Here is a 19905-nt window from a genome sequence, read left to right on the forward strand (position 1 = left end):
AAAGCATCTGTTCCTCCCTGAAGAGACGCAGGCTGAAAACCAGACGATCACATTCACCTTCCAAACCAAACTAAACCAAACCGGACCAGACGTCCTGAGTGAGTCCAGCTACAGGAGAGAAGAGTGAAGCTACAACCTGCCGACGCTCCACACACTGACCGCGAGTTTAACAAACACCTCGACTCAGAGGGGAAGTGAACCTCAGGGAATTTCGTGGAGCTGTGACTGACTGACTGTCTGTTTTCAGCTTCACCTGGAGACTCAATGGCTTCCAGATTAGAAGAGGATTTCTGCTGTTCCGTCTGCCAAGATGTCTTCAGAGATCCTGTTCTTCTGTCATGTAGCCACAGCTTCTGTAAAGACTGTTTGAAGAGCTGGTGGAAAGACAAGGAAGTAAAAGAGTGTCCACTTTGTAAGAGAAGATCTTCAAGGTCAGAACCACCTGGTAACCTGGTGTTGAAGAACCTGTGTGAGACCTTCTTACAGGAGAGAGATCAGAGCTCTTCACATGCTCTCTGCAGTCTGCACTCAGAGAAACTCAAACTCTTCTGTCTGGACCATCAGCAGCCAGTGTGTCTCGTCTGCAGAGATTCAGAACAACACACTGACCACAGATTCAGACCCATCGATGAAGCTGCACAACAACAGAAGAAGCAGCTTCAGAAAACTCTGGAGCCCTTGAAGGACAAGTTACAGTTTTGTGAACGTGTTAAAGTAGAGTTTGAACAAACAGCAAAACACATTAAGGTCCAGGCCGGACGCACAGAGACGCAGATCAAGGAGCAGTTTAAAAAGCTTCATCAGTTTCTGGAGGAGGAAGAGGAGGCCAGGATGGCTGCACTGAGGGAGGAAGAGGAGCAGAAGAGTCGGATGATGAAGGAGAAGATTGAGGTTCTGAGCAGAGACATAACAGCTCTTTCAGACACAATCAGAACCACAGAGGACGAGCTGAGAGCTGATGACTTCTCGTTCCTGCTCAACTACAAGGCTGCAGTGGAACGACTCCAGCAGCGCCCCCTGCTGCGTGATCCACAGCTGGCCTCAGGAGCTCTGATAGATGAGGCCAAACATCTGGGCAACCTGAGCTTCAACATCTGGAACAAGCTGAAGGACCTGGTCTCCTACAGTCCTGTGGTTCTGGACCCAAACTCTGCTTATCCAGAACTCATCCTGTCTGAAGATCTGACCAGTTTGAGAGGAGGAGAGAAACAGAAGCTTCCTGACAATCCAGAGAGGTACAATCAATACTTCTCAGTCCTGGGATCTGAGGGTTTTAACTCAGGGACTCACAGCTGGGACGTCCTGGTTGGAGACAGTACAGACTGGAGACTGGGTGTAACAGCAGAGTCTGTCCTGAGTGGGACAATCATAGGGTCTGGAGGTTGGGGGATATTCTTCAATAGTGACAAATCATTGTCACTATCAGCATCATCTGTTCCCTCTCTGCAGAAGATCCAGAAGATCAGAGTGACACTGGACTGGAACAGAGGAGAACTGTCGTTCTCTGATCTTGATACTAACAAACACATTCACACCCTCAGACGCACTTTCACTAAGAAGATGTTTCCATACTTTCGCGATATAGATCCCTTGAAGCTGTTACCTGTGAAAGTCTCTGTGACGCTGGATCAGAGCAGTTAGAGATAAAGATTTTATTCATCATGTTTATTTCTTCAAGAGAAATCTGCTGAAATTAAAAGTTAAACTCGTTATTCTAAAGCTTTGTGAATTTCTCTTTTTACTTCTAACTCATTTTTATTTCTACTGTCGACTTTTCCACGTGTGTAAAAAGATTTCATTATTTTCTGATCTTTATCTTCGGTTTGTTTTTTTTCCATGGAAAACGTTTTCTATCATTTAGATTTTGTGTGGATCCATGAAGTCGAACTGATGAAGATCCACATAAAAACACATTTATCAATAACAGCTGATCATTGTTCACATTCAATAAACTTTATTAAAACTCACACATGAGACATGATTCATGTTTAATCACATAAAGTCTGTTCACATGTGAAATAATCCAACATATATGAATATTTGTCTGTTTGATGTGATGAAGCCAAAATGATTCTGTCTGTAAAAGTGTTTATTCAACAGCAGCCTTGTGATGTGATTTAATATTGTGATAAAATAATAAAAACTATGAAACAGAAACAGAGTTTTGTCCTTTTTTAAGTTGAAATGTAAATATAAAGTCAGAATGATTATGTCTGTAAAAGTGTGTTCATTCATTCCTCATTCAGGGTCAGTAGAAATGCAGCTGTCACAAACTCTGGTCTGGAGCTGGAGATCCACATTCAGGGTAAATTCAGTCAAACAACGTGATGACATCAAGACTCTGTGGTGGAGTTTCAGTTAACTGTGATTACATTTCACACAGAATCACACTTCACCCTATTGTCACGTTTCTGGTCTCACATTGCTAGCATTAGCTACGTTAGCATTAGCCTTGTTAGCTTACGTTACCCCCTAGCCACCATTCTTGAGGTCGTTAAAGTGAAGGTCATGGCCGACACACAATTCAAAAAATGATAAAGTAAATGCTGAATTAGTGACGCTCTCCATATTTCATCCACAAACAGGCCAAGTGTTATAGTTTGATTAATTAAACGCAATGACAAGTATCACTGATATTATTTTCTATATATTTAGTGTTCAAAGTTAAACATATGTCTGACCTGCAGTTAACAAGGGAGGGTAAGTAATCTTTTGAAAAATTATTTTATATTTATGTGAATTAACTCATGATGACTACATTGAGATGGAGGATTTCATTCTTGTAGTTTCCTTATCCTCACCAATGATGATAATACAAAGACAATTGAACTCTACCATGTTCCATGCTGTGTGTTACTTATACTCTCACCTTTGTCTCTACGATGTCTTTTGAACATATAATTACTGTTTATTTTGTCTATGTTATCTTTAATTTATTAAATACAAAGTTCTTCTGTGTCTGTTCGCTGCAGCAGTTGGATTAACTTCACTTCAGCAGCTTCACCCACACAAACTGCTGCATGTTCGTATTTATGCATTTAAAAAGGAAAGTGCACATTAATTAACAAGTGTAGTGGAGTCCATCATGTAATGGGTAAGATTTAATGATGCAGGCTAGTTTTCATCTGCAGGCTGATGGTAGAAAAACATTCAAATACATGTATAACACCACAAGTACACACACAGTACATTAGAATCAACATAATACTGTCATATTCTTAATAATCATCCTCAATGTAGCCCAGAGACTGTGGAGCTTTTCTTTACTGAAGCTAAATGTGACGATGTAAAATAACAAAGCAGTAAAACAAAAGTGTACGAGGTGAAAATAAATGATTATTCACAAATAACAATGATGTAGAGATGTATCACTGGTGTTGGTGGGAACAGAGATTTAAGTGAAGTGAACGGGACCGAGAGCATCGATTCTAAACAGAAGGTCCAAACGACTGCTCCGCCCCCTCCAACCAGTGCCTCCACTCCTCCAGGGCCATCTTGACAGCCAACAACTCTCGATTCCCAATATCATAATGATTTTCTACTAGTTACAATTTGCGGCAGAAAAAAGCACACGGGTGCATCCTCTGGTCCTCAGCTGACCACTGGGAGAGGATTGCTCCCACCCCGGAGTCCGATGCATCCACCTCCACAATGAACTGGCGCCCTGGGTCTGGAAAGAAAAGGATGGGAGGAGACGAGAACCGTGACTTCAACTCATTGAATGCTCTTTCTGCAGCAGAGGACCACTGGAAGGTGAGTTTCTGGGAGGTGAGAGACGTTAGAGGAGCTATAATTGCGGATGAAACAACGGTAGAAATTGGCAAACCCCAAGAACTGCTGAAGCCTCTTCAGATTGGTGGGGTTAGGCAAATCAGCCACTGCTTTGACCTTGGTGGGGTCCATCCGGATACGATCAGCCCTAATGATACACCCCAAAAACGTTACCTCTGTGGCATGAATTTCACATTTCTCTGCTTTCATGAAAAGCCTATTTTCCAGGATCCTCTGGCGAACACTGAGAACATGCTGAACATGCTCCAGTTCAGACTTAGAGAAGATCAGGATATCGTCAAGGTAGACAAACACAAACATATTAAGAAAATCCCAGAGAACATCATCCACCATAGCCTGGAGAACAGCAGGAGCATTAGTGAGTCCGAAAGGCATAACCAGATACTCCTAATGACCACTAGGGGTGTTGAAAGATGTCTTCCACTCGTCACTCTCCCTGGTACGAACAAGGTGATAGGTGTTTCGGAGGTCAGGCTTGGTGAACACTGTAGCCCCTTGCAACAGTTCAAATACAAAGAGATAAGTGGGAGGGGGTTCCTGTTTTTAATGGTGATGTTGTTCAGACCTAGGTGATCAATGCAGGGTCGGAGGGTCTTGTCCTTTTTATCAACAAAAAAGAACCCGGCTCCAGCAGGGGATGAAGAAGGACGGATAATGCCGGCAGCCAGCTAGTCATTTATGTACCTCTCCATGGCCTTGGTCTCAGGAGTAGACAGGGAGAAGAGTCGCCCCCTAGGTGGTGAGGTACCAGGGAGGAGATCGATGGCGCCGTCATACGGACGGTGGGGGGGAAGCGAAGTGGCCCGAGCCTTGTTAAATACCTCCTTTAAGTTCTGGTACTCAGATGGAACTCCTGAAGGATCTGGAAACTCATTAGGAGGAGAGGGGCTGGAGGGAGGTGATGAAGCAGATTTAAGGCAGACAGCATGACAGTGGTTACTCCATTGTAAAATGGAGTCGGTAATCCTGTCAATGTGAGGATTATGTCTTCGTAACCATGGGTTCCCTAGAATAACTGGTTGTTGTGGTGCATTTATCTGGTGAAACGTGATAAACTCTGTGTGGTTACCTGACACACCAAGACGGAGAGGGATGGTGTGGTGGGTTACTGTGCAGAGGAGCCGCCCATCCAGGGCAATGGGCCTAATGGACTGGATCCAAGGTTCCTGATCAACACCCAGCTGAACGGAAAGAGTACGGTCCAGGAGGTTGGTGTCGGCCCCAGAGTCAATAAAGACCGAGACAGTGTTAGACTGTCCTTTGCAGAAGAGCTGGGCGGGGACAAGGGGACAACCAATTTTATTTAAATGTCTTTAAATCAACATTAACATGAATCCAACATATTGTAGCGAACAGGAGCTCTCTCCAGCTGGGCACCGGTTCACTCACAGCACGAGACGAGCCGAGACCTGTCTCTCCAACCCTCCTGTACACACACAGGAGGACCCGCCCCTCGCTGCTGTGCTAATCACAAGGCCGCATGTTACACGCTTGCTCTGTCAGGTTCCCGGTGATTGGCCGAGAGCCTATTCAGTCCCCAGCTGAGTAAGATCCCAGACACTAGGACACAAGATATTCCTGGTTCTTAGTGTTGAACGCACAATAACAGGGTAGCTATGTTTATACATGGCAGTAGGCCCAGTTTAATATAAAACATTATTTTATACAATATATATAGTAGGGGGTCCCTACTCCATCTCTATCAGTTTGAGGGTCCTTGGCCTGAAAAACATTGAAGACCCTTGCACTAGAGGATCCGGCAAAGAACAGAGGAAATGGGCCGGTGTGCTGGGTGACTGATGACTGATGGGAAGCAGGTGGGTCTTGGGCTGGGGCAGGTAATGGAATCTGTGGGAAGTGCTGATGAAGAGCAGGGGGGGGGGGGGGGGAGCGGCTGAATTCTGAAACAACATGAGAATTAATACGTGAAAAATCAGGTAACAGAAAATGCTATGAGCTGACTGAAGTTGTGACAGCAGGTAATAAGAAACATGTAACACTAAAGTTGTGAGGAGTATAGAAATATGTAAATATGTGAATGTAATTGAACTAATGTATAGAGAGTAAAGGTATGCACAGTGTGAGAAAATGCACAGTGAATGTATTGCACATGAACTGTTGATATTGCACAGGCAGATGAATCAGGCACAGTTAAGAGTTAGAGTGTTAGAGTTCAGTCCATAAGGGGGGTGCAGAGTTTGTACTGGCAGCTGAGCTGCTTGTACATTTGTTTCAGGTTTTACTGGTTTTATCATCCAGCATCTCAAGCTCCTCCCTCTCCTGACACACCTGAGAAACCAGGAAACGTCCGTTCCTCCCGGAAGAGACGCAGGCTGAAAACCAGACGATCACATTCACCTTCCAAACCAAACTAAACCAAACTGGACCAGACGTCCTGAGTGAGTCCAGCTACAGGAGAGAAGAGTGAAGCTACAACCTGCCGACGCTCCACACACTGACCGTGAGTTTAACAAACACCTCGACTCAGAGGGGAAGTGAACCTCAGTGAAGTTCATGGAGCTGTGACTGACTGACTGTCTGTTTTCAGCTTCACCTGGAGACTCAATGGCTTCCAGATTAGAAGAGGATCTCTGCTGTCCCGTCTGCCATGATGTCTTCAGAGATCCTGTCATTTTGTCATGTAGCCACAGCTTCTGTAAAGACTGTTTGAAGAGCTGGTGGAAAGACAAAGACGTAAAAGAGTGTCCAGTTTGTAAGAGAAGATCTTCAAAGGATCTACCACCTAATCTGGTGTTGAAGAACCTGTGTGAGACCTTCTTACAGGAGAGAGATCAGAGCTCTTCACCTGCTCTCTGCAGTCTGCACTCAGAGAAACTCAGACTCTTCTGTCTGGACCATCAGCAGCCAGTGTGTGTGATCTGCAGAGATTCAGAAAAACACACTGACCACAGATTCAGACCCATCGATGAAGCTGCACAACAACACAAGAAGCAGCTTCAGGAAACTCTGGAGCCCTTGAAGAATGAGTTACAGTGTTTTGAACGCGTTAAAATAAAGTGTGAACAAACAGCAGAACACATTAAGGTCCAGGCCGGACTCACAGAGACGCAGATCAAGGAGCAGTTTAAAAAGCTTCATCAGTTTCTGGAGGAGGAAGAGGAGGCCAGGGTGGCTGCACTGAGGGAGGAAGAGGAGCAGAAGAGTCGGATGATGAAGGAGAAGATTGAGTCTCTGAGCAGAGACATGACGGTTCTTTCAGAGACAATCAGAACCACAGAGGACGAGCTGAGAGCTGAAGACGTCTCGTTCCTGCTCAACTACAAGGCTGCAGTGGAACGAGTCCAGCAGCGCCCCCTGCTGGGTTATCCACAGCTGGCCTCAGGAGCTTTGATAGATGAGGCCAAACATCTAGGCAACCTGAGCTTCAACATCTGGAACAAGATGAAGGACCTGGTCTCCTACAGTCCTGTGGTTCTGGACCCAAACTCTGCTCATCCATGTCTTGTCCTGTCTGCGGATTTGACCAGTTTGAGACGAGGAGAGAAACAGAAGCTTCCTGACAATCCAGAGAGGTTTGATAATTTCTTCTCAGTACTGGGATCTGAGGGTTTTAACTCAGGGACTCACAGCTGGGACGTCCTGGTTGGAGACACTAGAAACTGGGAACTGGGTGTAAGAGCAGAGTCTGTCCAGAGGAAGGAAAGGGCAGCGTCTGGAGTTTTTGGAAGATTACGTTTTCTATTGAGATGCTCAGGATTGTCACTATCAGCATCATCTGTTCCCTCTGTGCAGAAGATCAAGAGGATCAGAGTGAAACTGGACTGGAACAGAGGAGAACTGTCGTTCTTTGATCCAGATACAAACACACACATTCAAACCTTAACAAACACTTTCACCCGGAAGATGTTTCCATTCTTTAGCGATATAGATCACTTGAAGCTGTTACCTGTGAATGTCTCTGTGACGCTGGATCAGAGCAGTTAGAGATTAAGATTTTATTCATCATGATTATTTCTTCAAGAGAAATCTGCTGAATTTAAATGTTAAACTCGTTATTCTAAAGCTTTGTTTATTTCTCCTTTTACTTCTAACTCATTTTTACTTCTACTGTCGACTTTTCCACGTGTGTAAAAAGATTTCATTATTTTCTGATCTTTATCTTTGCTTTGTTTTTTATTTTCATGGAAAACGTTTTCTATCATTTAGATTTTGTGTGGATCCATGAAGTCGAACTGATGAAGATCCACATAAAAACACATTTATCAATAACAGCTGATCATTGTTCACATTCAATAAACTTTATTAAAACTCACACATGAGACATGATTCATGTTTAATCACATAAAGTCTGTTCACATGTGAAATAATCCAACATATATGAACATTTGTCTGTTTGATGTGATGAAGCCAAAATTATTCTGTTTGTAAAAGTGTTTATTCATCAGCAGCCTAGTGAATGACCTGATTTTAATATTGTGATCAAAATAATAAAATCTATAAAACAGAAACAGAGTTTTGACCTTTTTTAAGTTGAAATGTAAATATAACACTAGGGCTACGTTGCAGCACTGAACAGGCCGAGCACATGCAACTTAGGACCTGTTGTGGTTGGTGGAGAGAGCGATCGGGGGGGCACACAGCTCCACGTTGAGGGAAGATTAAACACTTCACTTCCTGTTTCTGTCACGAGACGTTGATCCTTTCCTGCTAATTGCTCATTACGGTCCACGCTATCAATTGCAGATCACACGGTGAAAATGTTATGTAGATCGTATGATAGTTGTAAAACAAAGCGTACTTCCTGTTGCCAGTAGGTGGCGCCATCAGTATTATTACATACAGACTAATAGATCTGTTTGAGGAGGGGCTCACCTTTGCTGAACGGAAAGCCTGCTCCACATTGTTTGGGTTTAAAATGAAATGTTGATTTTCTTGAAGTTTAAGACTCACTTCATGAATTTCATTTCTAAAATCAAACGATTGTCGAAACGATTATAAAGCATTAAAGAGAATTGGCAAAGGTAGTGTCTGAAATAAAACCATCTAAAATGAGTTGTGTGCTTTTTGTTTTATGTAAATGTCAAATATATATAATCATTTGATGATGTCATACTTTTTACTTCACTCAAACACAAATTAATAAGCAAACTTAAGCTGATTTTAATTCATAAAACCCTCTTTTAATTTCTGACATTGTGTTTATTTGTTTGCTTCTTTCTCTTTAATAAGACTTCAGCTCTGCAGTTACGTAACAGACTCCACCCCCCCCCCCCTTCCCGCGCATTTCCTGATAATATTTAACTTTCACTTTCACGCTAGCAGAACACAAACCTATTCAAGCAGCTATTTTACAACCAAGTCTCTTGTCGGTGTGAGCTTGTTTCTGCCGAATGACTTTTGACCAGTTATCAAATCCAAGGCTTGAATTACTTTTTACAATCGTGTCCTGACACACCAGAGAAACCAGGAAGCATCTGTTCCTCCCTGAAGAGACGCAGGCTGAAAACCAGACGATCACAATCACCTTCCAAACCAAACTAAACCAAAACCAGACCAGACGTCCTGAGTGAGTCCAGCTACAGGAGAGAAGAGTGAAGCTACAACCTGCTGACGCTCCACACACTGACCGTGAGTTTAACAAACACCTCGACTCAGAGAGGAAGTGAACCTCAGTGAAGTTCCTGGAGCTGTGACTGACTGACTGTCTGTTTTCAGCTTCACCTGGAGACTCAATGGCTTCCAGATTAGAAGAGGATCTCTGCTGTCCCGTCTGCCAAGATGTCTTCAGAGATCCTGTCATTCTGTCATGTAGCCACAGCTTCTGTAAAGACTGTTTGAAGAGCTGGTGGAAAGACAAAGAAGTAAAAGAGTGTCCACTTTGTAAGAGAAGATCTTCAATGATGCAACCACCTGTTAACCTGGTGTTGAAGAACCTGTGTGAGACCTTCTTACAGGAGAGAGATCAGAGCTCTTCACATGCTCTCTGCAGTCTGCACTCAGAGAAACTAAAACTCTTCTGTCTGGACCATCAGCAGCCAGTGTGTCTCGTCTGCAGAGATTCAGAAAAACACACCGACCACACAATCAGACCCATCGATGAAGCTGCACAACAACACAAGAAGCAGCTTCAGGAAACTCTGGAGCCCTTGAAGAAGAAGTTACAGTGTTTTGAACGTGTTAAAGTAGAGTTTGAACAAACAGCAGAACACATTAAGGTCCAGGCCGGACGCACAGAGACGCAGATCAAGGAGCAGTTTAAAAAGCTTCATCAGTTTCTGGAGGAGGAAGAGGAGGCCAGGATGGCTGCACTGAGGGAGGAAGAGGAGCAGAAGAGTCGGATGATGAAGGAGAAGATTGAGTCTCTGAGCAGAGACATGACGGTTCTTTCAGACACAATCAGAACCACAGAGTACGAGCTGAGAGCTGAAGACGTCTCATTCCTGCTCAACTACAAGGCTGCAGTGGAACGAGTCCAGCAGCGCCCCCTGCTGGATGATCCACAGCTGGCCTACGGAGCTCTGATAGATGAGGCCAAACATCTGGGCAACCTGAGCTTCAACATCTGGAACAAGATGAAGGACCTGGTCTCCTACAGTCCTGTGGTTCTGGACCCAAACTCTGCTCATCCAGGACTCGTCCTGTCTGAAGATCTGACCAGTTTGAGACGAGGAGCGAGACAGAAGCTTCCTGACAATCCAGAGAGGTTTGATAAACAAGCCTCAGTCCTGGGATCTGAGGGTTTTGACTCAGGGACTCACAGCTGGGACGTCCTGGTTGGACACAGTACTGACTGGGAACTGGGTGTAAGACAAGAGTTTGTTTATGATGATTTCTTAGATGTATTTGGCCTCGAAGAATTGTCACTATCAGCATCATCTGTTCGCTCTGTGCAAAAGATCCAGAAGATCAGAGTGAAACTGGACTGGAACAGAGGAGAACTGTCGTTCTCTGATCTTGATACTAACACACACATTCAAACCCTCAGACTCACTTTCACTCAGAAGATGTTTCCATTCTTTAACACTAGAGGTTACTTGCAGCTGTTACCTGTGAATGTCTCTGTGACGCTGGATCAGAGCAGTTAGAGATAAAGATTTTATTCATCATGATTATTTCTTCAAGAGAAATCTGCTGAATCTAAATGTTAAACTCGTTATTCTAAAGCTTTGATTCTTTCTCCTTTTACTTCTCACACATTTTTATTTCTACTGTCGACTTTTCCACGTGTGTAAAAATATTTCATTATTATCTGATCTTTATCCTCGATTTGTTTTACATTTTAATGGAAAACGTTTTCTATCATTTAGATTTTGTTTGGATCCATTAAGTCGAACTGATGAAGATCCACATAAAAACACATTAATCAATCACATCTGATCATTGTTCACGTTCAACAAACTTTATTAAAACTCACACATGAGACACGATTCATGTTTAATCACATAAAGTTTGTTCACATATGAAATAATCCAACATATATGAACATTTGTCTGTTTGATGTGATGAAGCCAAAATTATTCTGTCTGTAAAAGTGTTTGTTCAACAGCAGCCTAGTGAAGTGATTTTAATATTGTGATACAAATAATAAAAACTATGAAACACAGAGTTTTGTCCTTTTTTAAGTTGAAATGTAAATATAAAGCCAGAATGATTCTGTCTGTAAACGTGTGTTCATTCATTCCTCATTCAGGGTCAGTAGAAATGCAGCTGTCACAAACTCTGGTCTGGAGCTGCAGATCTACATTCAGGGTAAATTCAGTAAAACAACCTGATGACATCAAGACTCTTTGGTGGAGTCTCAGTTAACTGTGATTACATTTCACACAGAATCACACTTCACCCTATTGTCATGTTTCTGGTCTCACATTGCTAGCATTAGCTACGTTAGCATTAGCCTTGTTAGCTAACGTTACCCACTAGCCACCATTCTTGAGGTCGTTAAAGTGAAGGTCATGGCCGACACACAATTCAAAAAATTATAAAGTAAATGCTGAATTAGTGACGCTCTCCATGTTTCATCTACAAACAGGCCAAGTGTTATAGTTTGATTAATTAAACACAATGACAAGTATCACTGATATTATTTTCTATATATTTAATGTTAAAAGTTAAACATATGTCTGACCTGCAGTTAACAAGGGAGGGTAAGTAATCTTTTGAGAAACGATTATATATTTATGTGAATTAACTCATGATGACTACATTGAGATGGAGGATTTCATTCTTGTCATTTCCTTATCCTCACCAATGATGATAATACAAAAAAAAATTGAACTCTACCATGTTCCATGCTGTGTGTTACTTATACTCTCACCTTTGTCTCTACAATGTCTTTTGAACATATAATTACTGTTTATTTTGTCTATGTTATCTTTAATTTATTAAATACAAAGTTCTTCTGTGTCTGTTCGCTGCAGCGGTTTGATTAACTTCACTTCAGCAGCTTCACCCACACAAACTGCTGCATGTTCGTATTTATGCATTTAAAAAGGAAAATGCACATTAATTAACAAGTGTAGTGGAGTCCATCATATAATAGGTCAGATTTAATGATGCAGGCTAGTTTTCATCTGCAGGTTGATGGTAGAAAAACATACAAATAAATGTATAACACCACAAGTACACACACAGTACATTAGAATCAACATAATACTGTCATATTCTTATTCATCATCCTCAAAGTAGCCCAGAGACTCTGGAGCTTTTCTTTACTGAAGCTAAATGTGACGATGTAAAACAACAAAGCAGTAAAATAAAAGTGTACGAGGTGAAAATAAATGATTATTCACAATATCAATGATGTAGAGATGTATCACTGGTGTTGGTGGGAACAGAGATTTAAGTGAAGTGAACGGGACCGAGAGCATTGATTCTAAACAGAAGGTCCAAACGACTGCTCCGCCCCCTCCAACCAGTGCCTCCACTCCTCCAGGGCCATCTTGACAGCCAACAACTCTTGATTCCCAATAGCATAATGATGTTCTGCTGGTGACAATTTGCGGCAGAAAAAGCACACGGCTGCATCTTCTGGTCCTCAGCTGACCACTGGGAGAGGACTGCTCCCACCCCGGAGTCCGATGCTTCCACCTCCACAATAAACTGGTGCCCTGGGTTTGGAAAGAAAAGGATGGGAGGAGACGAGAACCGTGACTTCAACTCACTGAATGCTCTTTCTGCAGCAGAGGATCACTGGAAGTTGAGTTTCTGGGAGGTGAGAGCCGTTAGAGGAGCCGCCACAGAGCTATAATTGCGGATGAAACAACAGTAGAAATTGGCAAATCCCAAGAACTGCTTAAGCCTCTTCCGAGTGGTGGGGTTAGGCCAATCAGCCACTGCTTTGACCTTGGTGGGGTAATGATAAACCCCAAAAACGTTACCTCTGTGGCATGAATTTCACATTTCTCTGCTTTCATGAAAAGCAGATTTTCCTGGATCCTCTGGAGAACACTGAGAACATGCTGAACATGCTCCAGTTCAGACTTAGAGAAGATCAGGATATCGTCAAGGTAGACAAACACAAACATATTAAGAAAATCCCAGAGAACATCATCCACCATAGCCTGGAGAACAGCAGGAGCATTAGTAAGTCCGAAAGCCATAACCAGATACTCATAATGACCACTAGGGGTGTTGAATGACGTCGTCCATTCATCCCCCTCCCTGATACGAACAAGGTGATAGGCGTTTCGGAGGTCAGGCTTGGTGAACACTGTTGCCCCTTGCAACAGTTTGAATGCAAAAGAAATTAGTGGGAGGGGGTTCCTGTTTTAAATGGTGATGTTGTTCAGACCTCGGTAATCAATGCAGGGTCGGAGGGTCTTGTCCTTTTTATCAACAAAAAAGAACCCGGCTCCAGCAGGGGATGAAGAAGGACGGATAATGCCGGCAGCCAGCGAGTAATTTATGTACCTCTCCATGGCCTTGGTCTCAGGAGTAGACAGGGAGAAGAGTCGCCCCCTGGGTGGTGAGGTACCAGGGAGGAGATCGATGGCGCCGTCATACGAGCGGTGTGGGCGAAGCGAAGTGGCCCGAGCCTTGTTAAATACCTCCTTTAAGTTCTGGTACTCAGATGGAACTCCTGAAGGATCTGAAAACTCATTAGGATGAGAGGGGCTGGAGGGAGGTGATGAAGCAGATTTTAGGCAGACAGCATGACAGTGGTTACTCCATTGTAAAATGGAGGCGGTAATCCAGTCAATGTGAGGATTATGTCTTCGTAACCATGGGTTCCCTAGAATAACTGGTTGTTGTGGTGCATTTATCTGGTGAAACCTGATAAACTCTGTGTGGTTACCTGACACACCCAGACGGAGAGGGATGGTGCGGTGGGTTACTGTGCAGAGGAGCCGCCCATCCAGGGCAGTGGGCCTAATGGACTGGATCCAAGGTTCCTGATCAACACCCAGCTGAACAGAAAGAGTACGGTCCAGGAGGTTGGTGTCGGCCCCAGAGTCAATAAAGACTGAGACAGTGTTAGTCTGTCCTTTGCAGAAGAGCAGGGCATGGAGAAGGGGACAACCAATTTTATTTAAATGTCTTTAAATCAACATTAACATGAATCCAACATAATGTAGCGAACATGAGCTCTCTCCAGCTGGGCACCGGTTCACTCACAGCCCGAGACCTGTCTCTCCAAGCCTCCTGTACACACAGGAGGACCCGCCCCTCGCTGCTGTGCTAATCACAAGGCCGCATGTTACATGCTTGCTCTGTCAGATTCCCCGTTATTGGCCGAGAGCCTATTCAGTCCCCAGCTGAGTAAGATCCCAGACACAAGGACACAAGATATTCCTGGTTCTTAGTGTTGAACGCACAATAACAGGGTAGCTATGTTTATACATGGCAGTAGGCCCAGTTTAATATAAAACACAATTTTATACAATATATATAGTAGGGGGTCCCTGCTCCATCTCTATCAGTTTGAGGGTCCTTGGCCTGAAAAACATTGAAGACCCCTGCACTAGACGATCTGGCAAAGAACAGAGGAAATGGGCCGGTGTGCTGGGTGACTGATGACTGATGTAAAGCAGGTGGGTCTTGGGCTGGGGCAGGTAATGGGATCTGTGGGAAGTGGTGATGCAGAGCAGGGGAGAGCAGCTGAATTCTGAAAGGACATGAGAATTAGTACGTGAAAAACCAGGTAACAGAAAATGAAAATGCTATGAGCTGACTGAAGTTGTGACAGCAGGTAATAAGAAACATGTAACACTAAATGTTACGCCCCCTGGTGGCTCGTAGCTGGACATAACATAAATGCAACAGGTTTGAATAAGTGAGGGTGCAATCACACAAAAGACAAGACCAGATATAAGACAAAGACAGTATTTATTTAAACCAAGCAACACAGGGAACAACAAGGACTATCAGTGGCACCAAAGAAAAACACAAAGAAATCCCCCCCCCCTTTTTACAGGTGCTTAGCACCCAAAAGTACAGCGGGTGGTGCTCACTCTAACCTGAGGTATTAACAAGCAGTAATCCTACGTGTGTGATATGTAGACCCCGGAGTATCTTACCTGTCCTTGTAGTCCCTGTGCGCACAACAAACAAAGTTAACAAAGACAAAACAAAAGTAGGCTGCTACAACTTAAATACTACTGGTAAAAACTAATTCAAGACACCAGCAAACATCAAAACCAAGACCAAACAAAACAACCAGAGCTCTGCCATAGCTCACCACAGAACACTCCTCTCCCCAACAAAACAAACACAGGACTATTTAAAGGGGAAGGGTTGACGAGAGATCTGTAACAGGTGGGGTGATTGGAAGATTGGATGCAGGTGAGATGAGCGGCCATGATGCTTCTTCTTCTGGCCACTTGACTGGCGCGTCCTGCCTAAGAGCTCCCCCTTCCAGTCACTGGAGGCATCACCAGTCAACTAGCATGTGGAGACAAAACAACAACACAAGACACAATACATGTATACATACAGGACATACAGATCACTGTCCGTAACACTAAAGTTTTGAGGAATATAGAAATATGGAAAAATTAGAATGTAATTGAACTAATGTATATATAGTCAAGATATAAACAGTGTGAGAATATGTACAGTGAATGTATTGCACATGAACCGTTGATATTGCACAGGCAGATGAATCAGGCACAGTTAAGAGTTAAAGTGTTAGAGCTCAGTCCATAAGGGGGGTGCATAGTTTGTACTGACAGCTGAGCTGCTTGAACATTTGTTTCAGGTTTTATAGGTTTTATCATCCAGCATCTCAAGCTCCGCCCTCTCCTGACACACCTGAGAAACCAGGAAACATCCGTTCCTCCCTGAAGAAAATGCAGGCTGAAAACCAGACGATCACATTCACCTTCCAAACCAAACTAAACCAAACTGGACCAGACGTCCTGAGTGAGTCCAGCTACAGGAGAGAAGAGTGAAGCTACAACCTGCCGACGCTCCACACATTGACCGTGAGTTTAACAAACACCTCGACTCAGACAGGAAGTAAACTTCAGTGAAGTATGTTGTGTTCTTTTATCCTAAATATGAGAAGAGCCGGTCTTTGTTTGGTTCAACAAGCATTTATTAAGTAGCAATGAAAAGGTATGAGAAGTTACAGCAAAGCAATGGGCAGCCAGGGCACAGCCCCGGCCCTCTAGCAGCACCGGGCAGTAAAGAGTCGCACCGAACGAACGGCGGTTATAATATTTATAACAGTAGGTAGAACAGGATTGGTCAATAACAAAGGGGGGGGGGGTCGCTATGGTTTAGACTTGGTTCTTCCTTGATGGTGCGCAGGCGTAGTTCCAAACTCTTGACACTGGAATCAGGAACAGGAAGTGATGAGGAGTAGCTCCCAGTTTAGCTCCTCCTCTGATAGTTGCTGGGCAAATCTTCACATAAACAAGACTTGACTCAGCTGAGGCCTTGTGGGTCAGTGTTGTTGTTCATTGGAGTAAAGAATATATGTTCCTGCTTTATCGGTTGTGTGTTCCGTTTGTGTGAATATGGGCATCCTCCAAACAAAACAACGCCTTTCTATCTGCCCGTCAGAGCCTTGGGCAGCTGCTTGAACTCTGTGTGATGTTAACTAAAGCTAAAGGAGTAAAGGTTTCATACAGTAAAAGTTAGGTATAAGAACAAGTTAATGTACAGTGTATCATATGCCACAGAGTCACAGTTCCCACAACAGGCAGTGGCTCTTCTCAGACCTCTTATCAAGACAGGTGTGAAATTGTACAGCGATGTGACGCACACACACACACACACTCTAACTAACTTCAAGATTAACGCCAAGAAGCAAAGGTTATTATAAGTTATTGTGTGAAGGCCATATATCTGGCCCAAACTACTCCTGCCCCCACCCTCCTGCATCAGTTAAGAGTTCCGTTCTATTGACATCTTCACAGACACACACACACAGACAAACATAACTTTAAAATCCCAACAAGTTCATGGAGCTGTGACTGACTGACTGTCTGTTTTCAGCTTCACCTGGAGACTCAATGGCTTCCAGATTAGAAGAGGATTTCTGCTGTTCCGTCTGCCATGATGTCTTCAGAGATCCTGTTGTTCTTTCATGTAGCCACAGCTTCTGTAAAGACTGTGTGAAGAGCTGGTGGAAAGACAAAGAAGTAAAAGAGTGTCCACTTTGTAAGCGAAGATCTTCAAGGTCAGAACCACCTGGTAACCTGGTGTTGAAGAACCTGTGTGAGACCTTCTTACAGGAGAGAGTTAAGAGCTCTTCACACGCTCACTGCAGTCTGCACTCAGAGAAACTCAGACTCTTCTGTCTGGACCATCAGCAGCCAGTGTGTGTGATCTGCAGAGATTCAGAAAAACACACTGACCACAGATTCAGACCCATCGATGAAGCTGCACAACAACACAAGAAGCAGCTTCAGGAAACTCTGGAGCCCTTGAAGAAGAAGTTACAGAGTTTTGAACGTGTTAAAGTAGAGTTTGAAGAAACAGCAAAACACATTAAGGTCCAGGCCGGACTCACAGAGACGCAGATCAAGGAGCAGTTTAAAAAGCTTCATCAGTTTCTGGAGGAGGAAGAGGAGGCCAGGATGGCTGCACTGAGGGAGGAAGAGGAGCAGAAGAGTCGGAGGATGAAGGAGAGGATTGAGACTCTGAGCAGAGACATAACGGCTCTTTCAGACACAATCAGAACCACAGAGGACGAGCTGAGAGCTGAAGACGTCTCGTTCCTGCTCAACTACAAGGCTGCAGTGGAACGAGTCCAGCAGCGCCCCCTGCTGGATGATCCACAGCTGGCCTCAGGAGCTCTGATAGACGAGGCCAAACATCTGGGCAACCTGAGCTTCAACATCTGGAACACGATGAAGGACCTGGTCTTCAACACTCCTGTGGTTCTGGACCCAAACTCTGCTCATCCAGAACTCGTCCTGTCTGAAGATCTGACAAATTTGACACGAGGAGAGAAACAGAAGCTTCCTGACAATCCAGAGAGGTTTGATAGACAAGCCTCAGTCCTGGGATCTGAGGGTTTTAACTCAGGGACTCACAGCTGGGACGTCCTGGTTGGAGACAGTACACACTGGAGACTGGGTGTAAGAGCAGAGTTTGTCCGGAGGAAGTCAAGAAAACCGTCAAGTGTTTTGCAAAATTTTTTCGATGATTTGGGATACTTAGAATTGTCACTATCAGCATTATCTGTTCGCTCTGTGCAGAAGATCCAGAAGATCCGAGTGAAATTGGACTGGAACAGAGGAGAACTGTCGTTCTCTGATCCTGATACTAACACACACATTCAAACCTTGACAAAGACTTTCACTGAGAAGATGTTTCTATTCTTTATCACTGGAGATCACTTGAAGCTGTTACCTGTGAATGTCTCTGTGACGCTGGATCAGAGCAGTTAGAGATTAAGATTGTATTCATTATGATTATTTCTTCTAAGAGAAATCTGCGGAATTTAAATGTTAAACTCGTTATTCTAAAGCTTTGTTTATTTCTCCTTTTACTTCTCACTCATTTTTATTTCTACTGTCGACTTTTCCATGTTTGTAAAAATATTTCATTATTTTCTGATCTTTATCTTGGTTTTTGTTTTTATTTCTATGGAAAATGTTTTCTATCATTTAGATTTGTGTGGATCCATGAAGTCGAACTGATGAAGATCCACATAAAAACACATTTATCAATCACAGCTGATCATTGTTCACATTCAACAAACTTTATTAAAACTCACACATGAGACAAGATTCATGTTTAATCACATAAAGTCTGTTCACATGTGAAATAATCCAACAAATATGAACATTTGTCTGTTTGATGTGATGAAGTCAAAATGATTCTGTCTGTAAAAGTGTTTAATCATCAGCAGCCTAGTGAATGACCTGATTTTAATATTGTGGTAAAAATAATAAAATCTATAAAACAGAAATAGAGTTTTGACCATTTTTAAATTGAAATGTAAATATAACACTAGGGCTACGTTGTAGCACTGAACGGGCCGAGCACATGCAACTCAGGACCTGTTGGTGGAGAGAGCGATCAGGGGGGGCACACGGCTCCACGTTGAGGGAATGATAAACACTTCACTTCCTGTTTCTGTCACGAGACTTCGATCCTTTCCTGCTAATTGCTCATTACACTCCACACTATAAATTGCAGATCACACGGTGAAAATGTTATGTAAGTCGTATGATAGTTGTAAAACAAAGCTCACTTCCTGTTACCAGTAGGTGGCGCCATCACTATCATTACATACAGACTAATAGATCTGTTCAAGTAGGGGCTCACCTTTGTAGAACGGAAAGCCTGCTCCACATCGTTTGGGTTTATAATGAAATGTTTGTTTTCTTGAAGTTATAGACTCAGTTCATGAATTTCATTTTTAAAATCAAACGATTGTCGAAACGATTATAAAAGCATTAAAGAGAATTGGTGTAACTGTTGCCACTATATTGCTTTATGTTGTAAAGGTTTTTCTAATGTTTGTTTTGTTTTTTGTATATAGCATTATTGTGACATTAGAGATACGACTTTTATTTTGACGCCTCGGCTGAGCTGCTTGTTAGAGGAGGAGCTGCTTGGGAGAGGGAGAGACACAGAGAAGGAAGCGGAGGTGGTCACACACATGTTTAAGGGTTCTTAGAAGTTAAGAAGATTCCATTTCAGAGCATGCAGCCAACGAGGTATTTTGTCTGTTTGTTATTTACTTTAACCTTG

At 43.3% G+C, this 19905-nt stretch overlaps 2 protein-coding genes across 2 annotated transcripts; both read left to right on the plus strand.

The window, feature by feature from the left end:
• The first annotated feature begins 264 nt into the window (after positions 1-264).
• Positions 265-1706, plus strand: LOC133000408 (nuclear factor 7, brain-like). The gene has a single exon (XM_061070340.1). It carries the CDS (start codon positions 265-267, stop codon positions 1639-1641), a length of 1377 nt encoding a protein of 458 aa, XP_060926323.1. The 3' UTR covers positions 1642-1706.
• Positions 1707-2672: 966 nt separating this feature from the next.
• LOC133000136 (uncharacterized) lies at positions 2673-18689 on the plus strand. The gene is made up of 10 exons (XM_061070010.1): positions 2673-2700; positions 3596-3753; positions 3988-4074; positions 4875-5039; positions 6379-7701; positions 9507-10782; positions 12792-12964; positions 13176-13259; positions 14061-14186; positions 17211-18689. The coding sequence occupies exons 1-10, from the start codon at positions 2673-2675 to the stop codon at positions 18591-18593; spliced, it is 4803 nt and encodes a 1600-aa protein (XP_060925993.1). The 3' UTR covers positions 18594-18689.
• Positions 18690-19905: the final 1216 nt, after the last annotated feature.

This window comes from Limanda limanda, chromosome 4 (genome assembly GCF_963576545.1).
Source record: "Limanda limanda chromosome 4, fLimLim1.1, whole genome shotgun sequence".
Taxonomy (NCBI): domain Eukaryota; kingdom Metazoa; phylum Chordata; class Actinopteri; order Pleuronectiformes; family Pleuronectidae; genus Limanda; species Limanda limanda.

What these genes read in the sequence shown, in the direction of transcription:
- LOC133000136 (XM_061070010.1), top strand. Translation starts at nt 2,673, where the DNA reads ATGTCTGACCTGCAGTTAACAAGGGAGG. An exon ending in GGAAGTTGAGTTTCTGGGAG is followed by an intron (nt 12,965 to 13,175) that starts GTGAGAGCCGTT and finishes CATGAAAAGCAG; the next exon opens with ATTTTCCTGGATCCTCTGGA. An exon ending in AAGATCAGGATATCGTCAAG is followed by an intron (nt 13,260 to 14,060) that starts GTAGACAAACAC and finishes TGACACACCCAG; the next exon opens with ACGGAGAGGGATGGTGCGGT.
- LOC133000408 (XM_061070340.1), top strand. Translation starts at nt 265, where the DNA reads ATGGCTTCCAGATTAGAAGAGGATTTCTGCTGTTCCGTCTGCCAAGAT.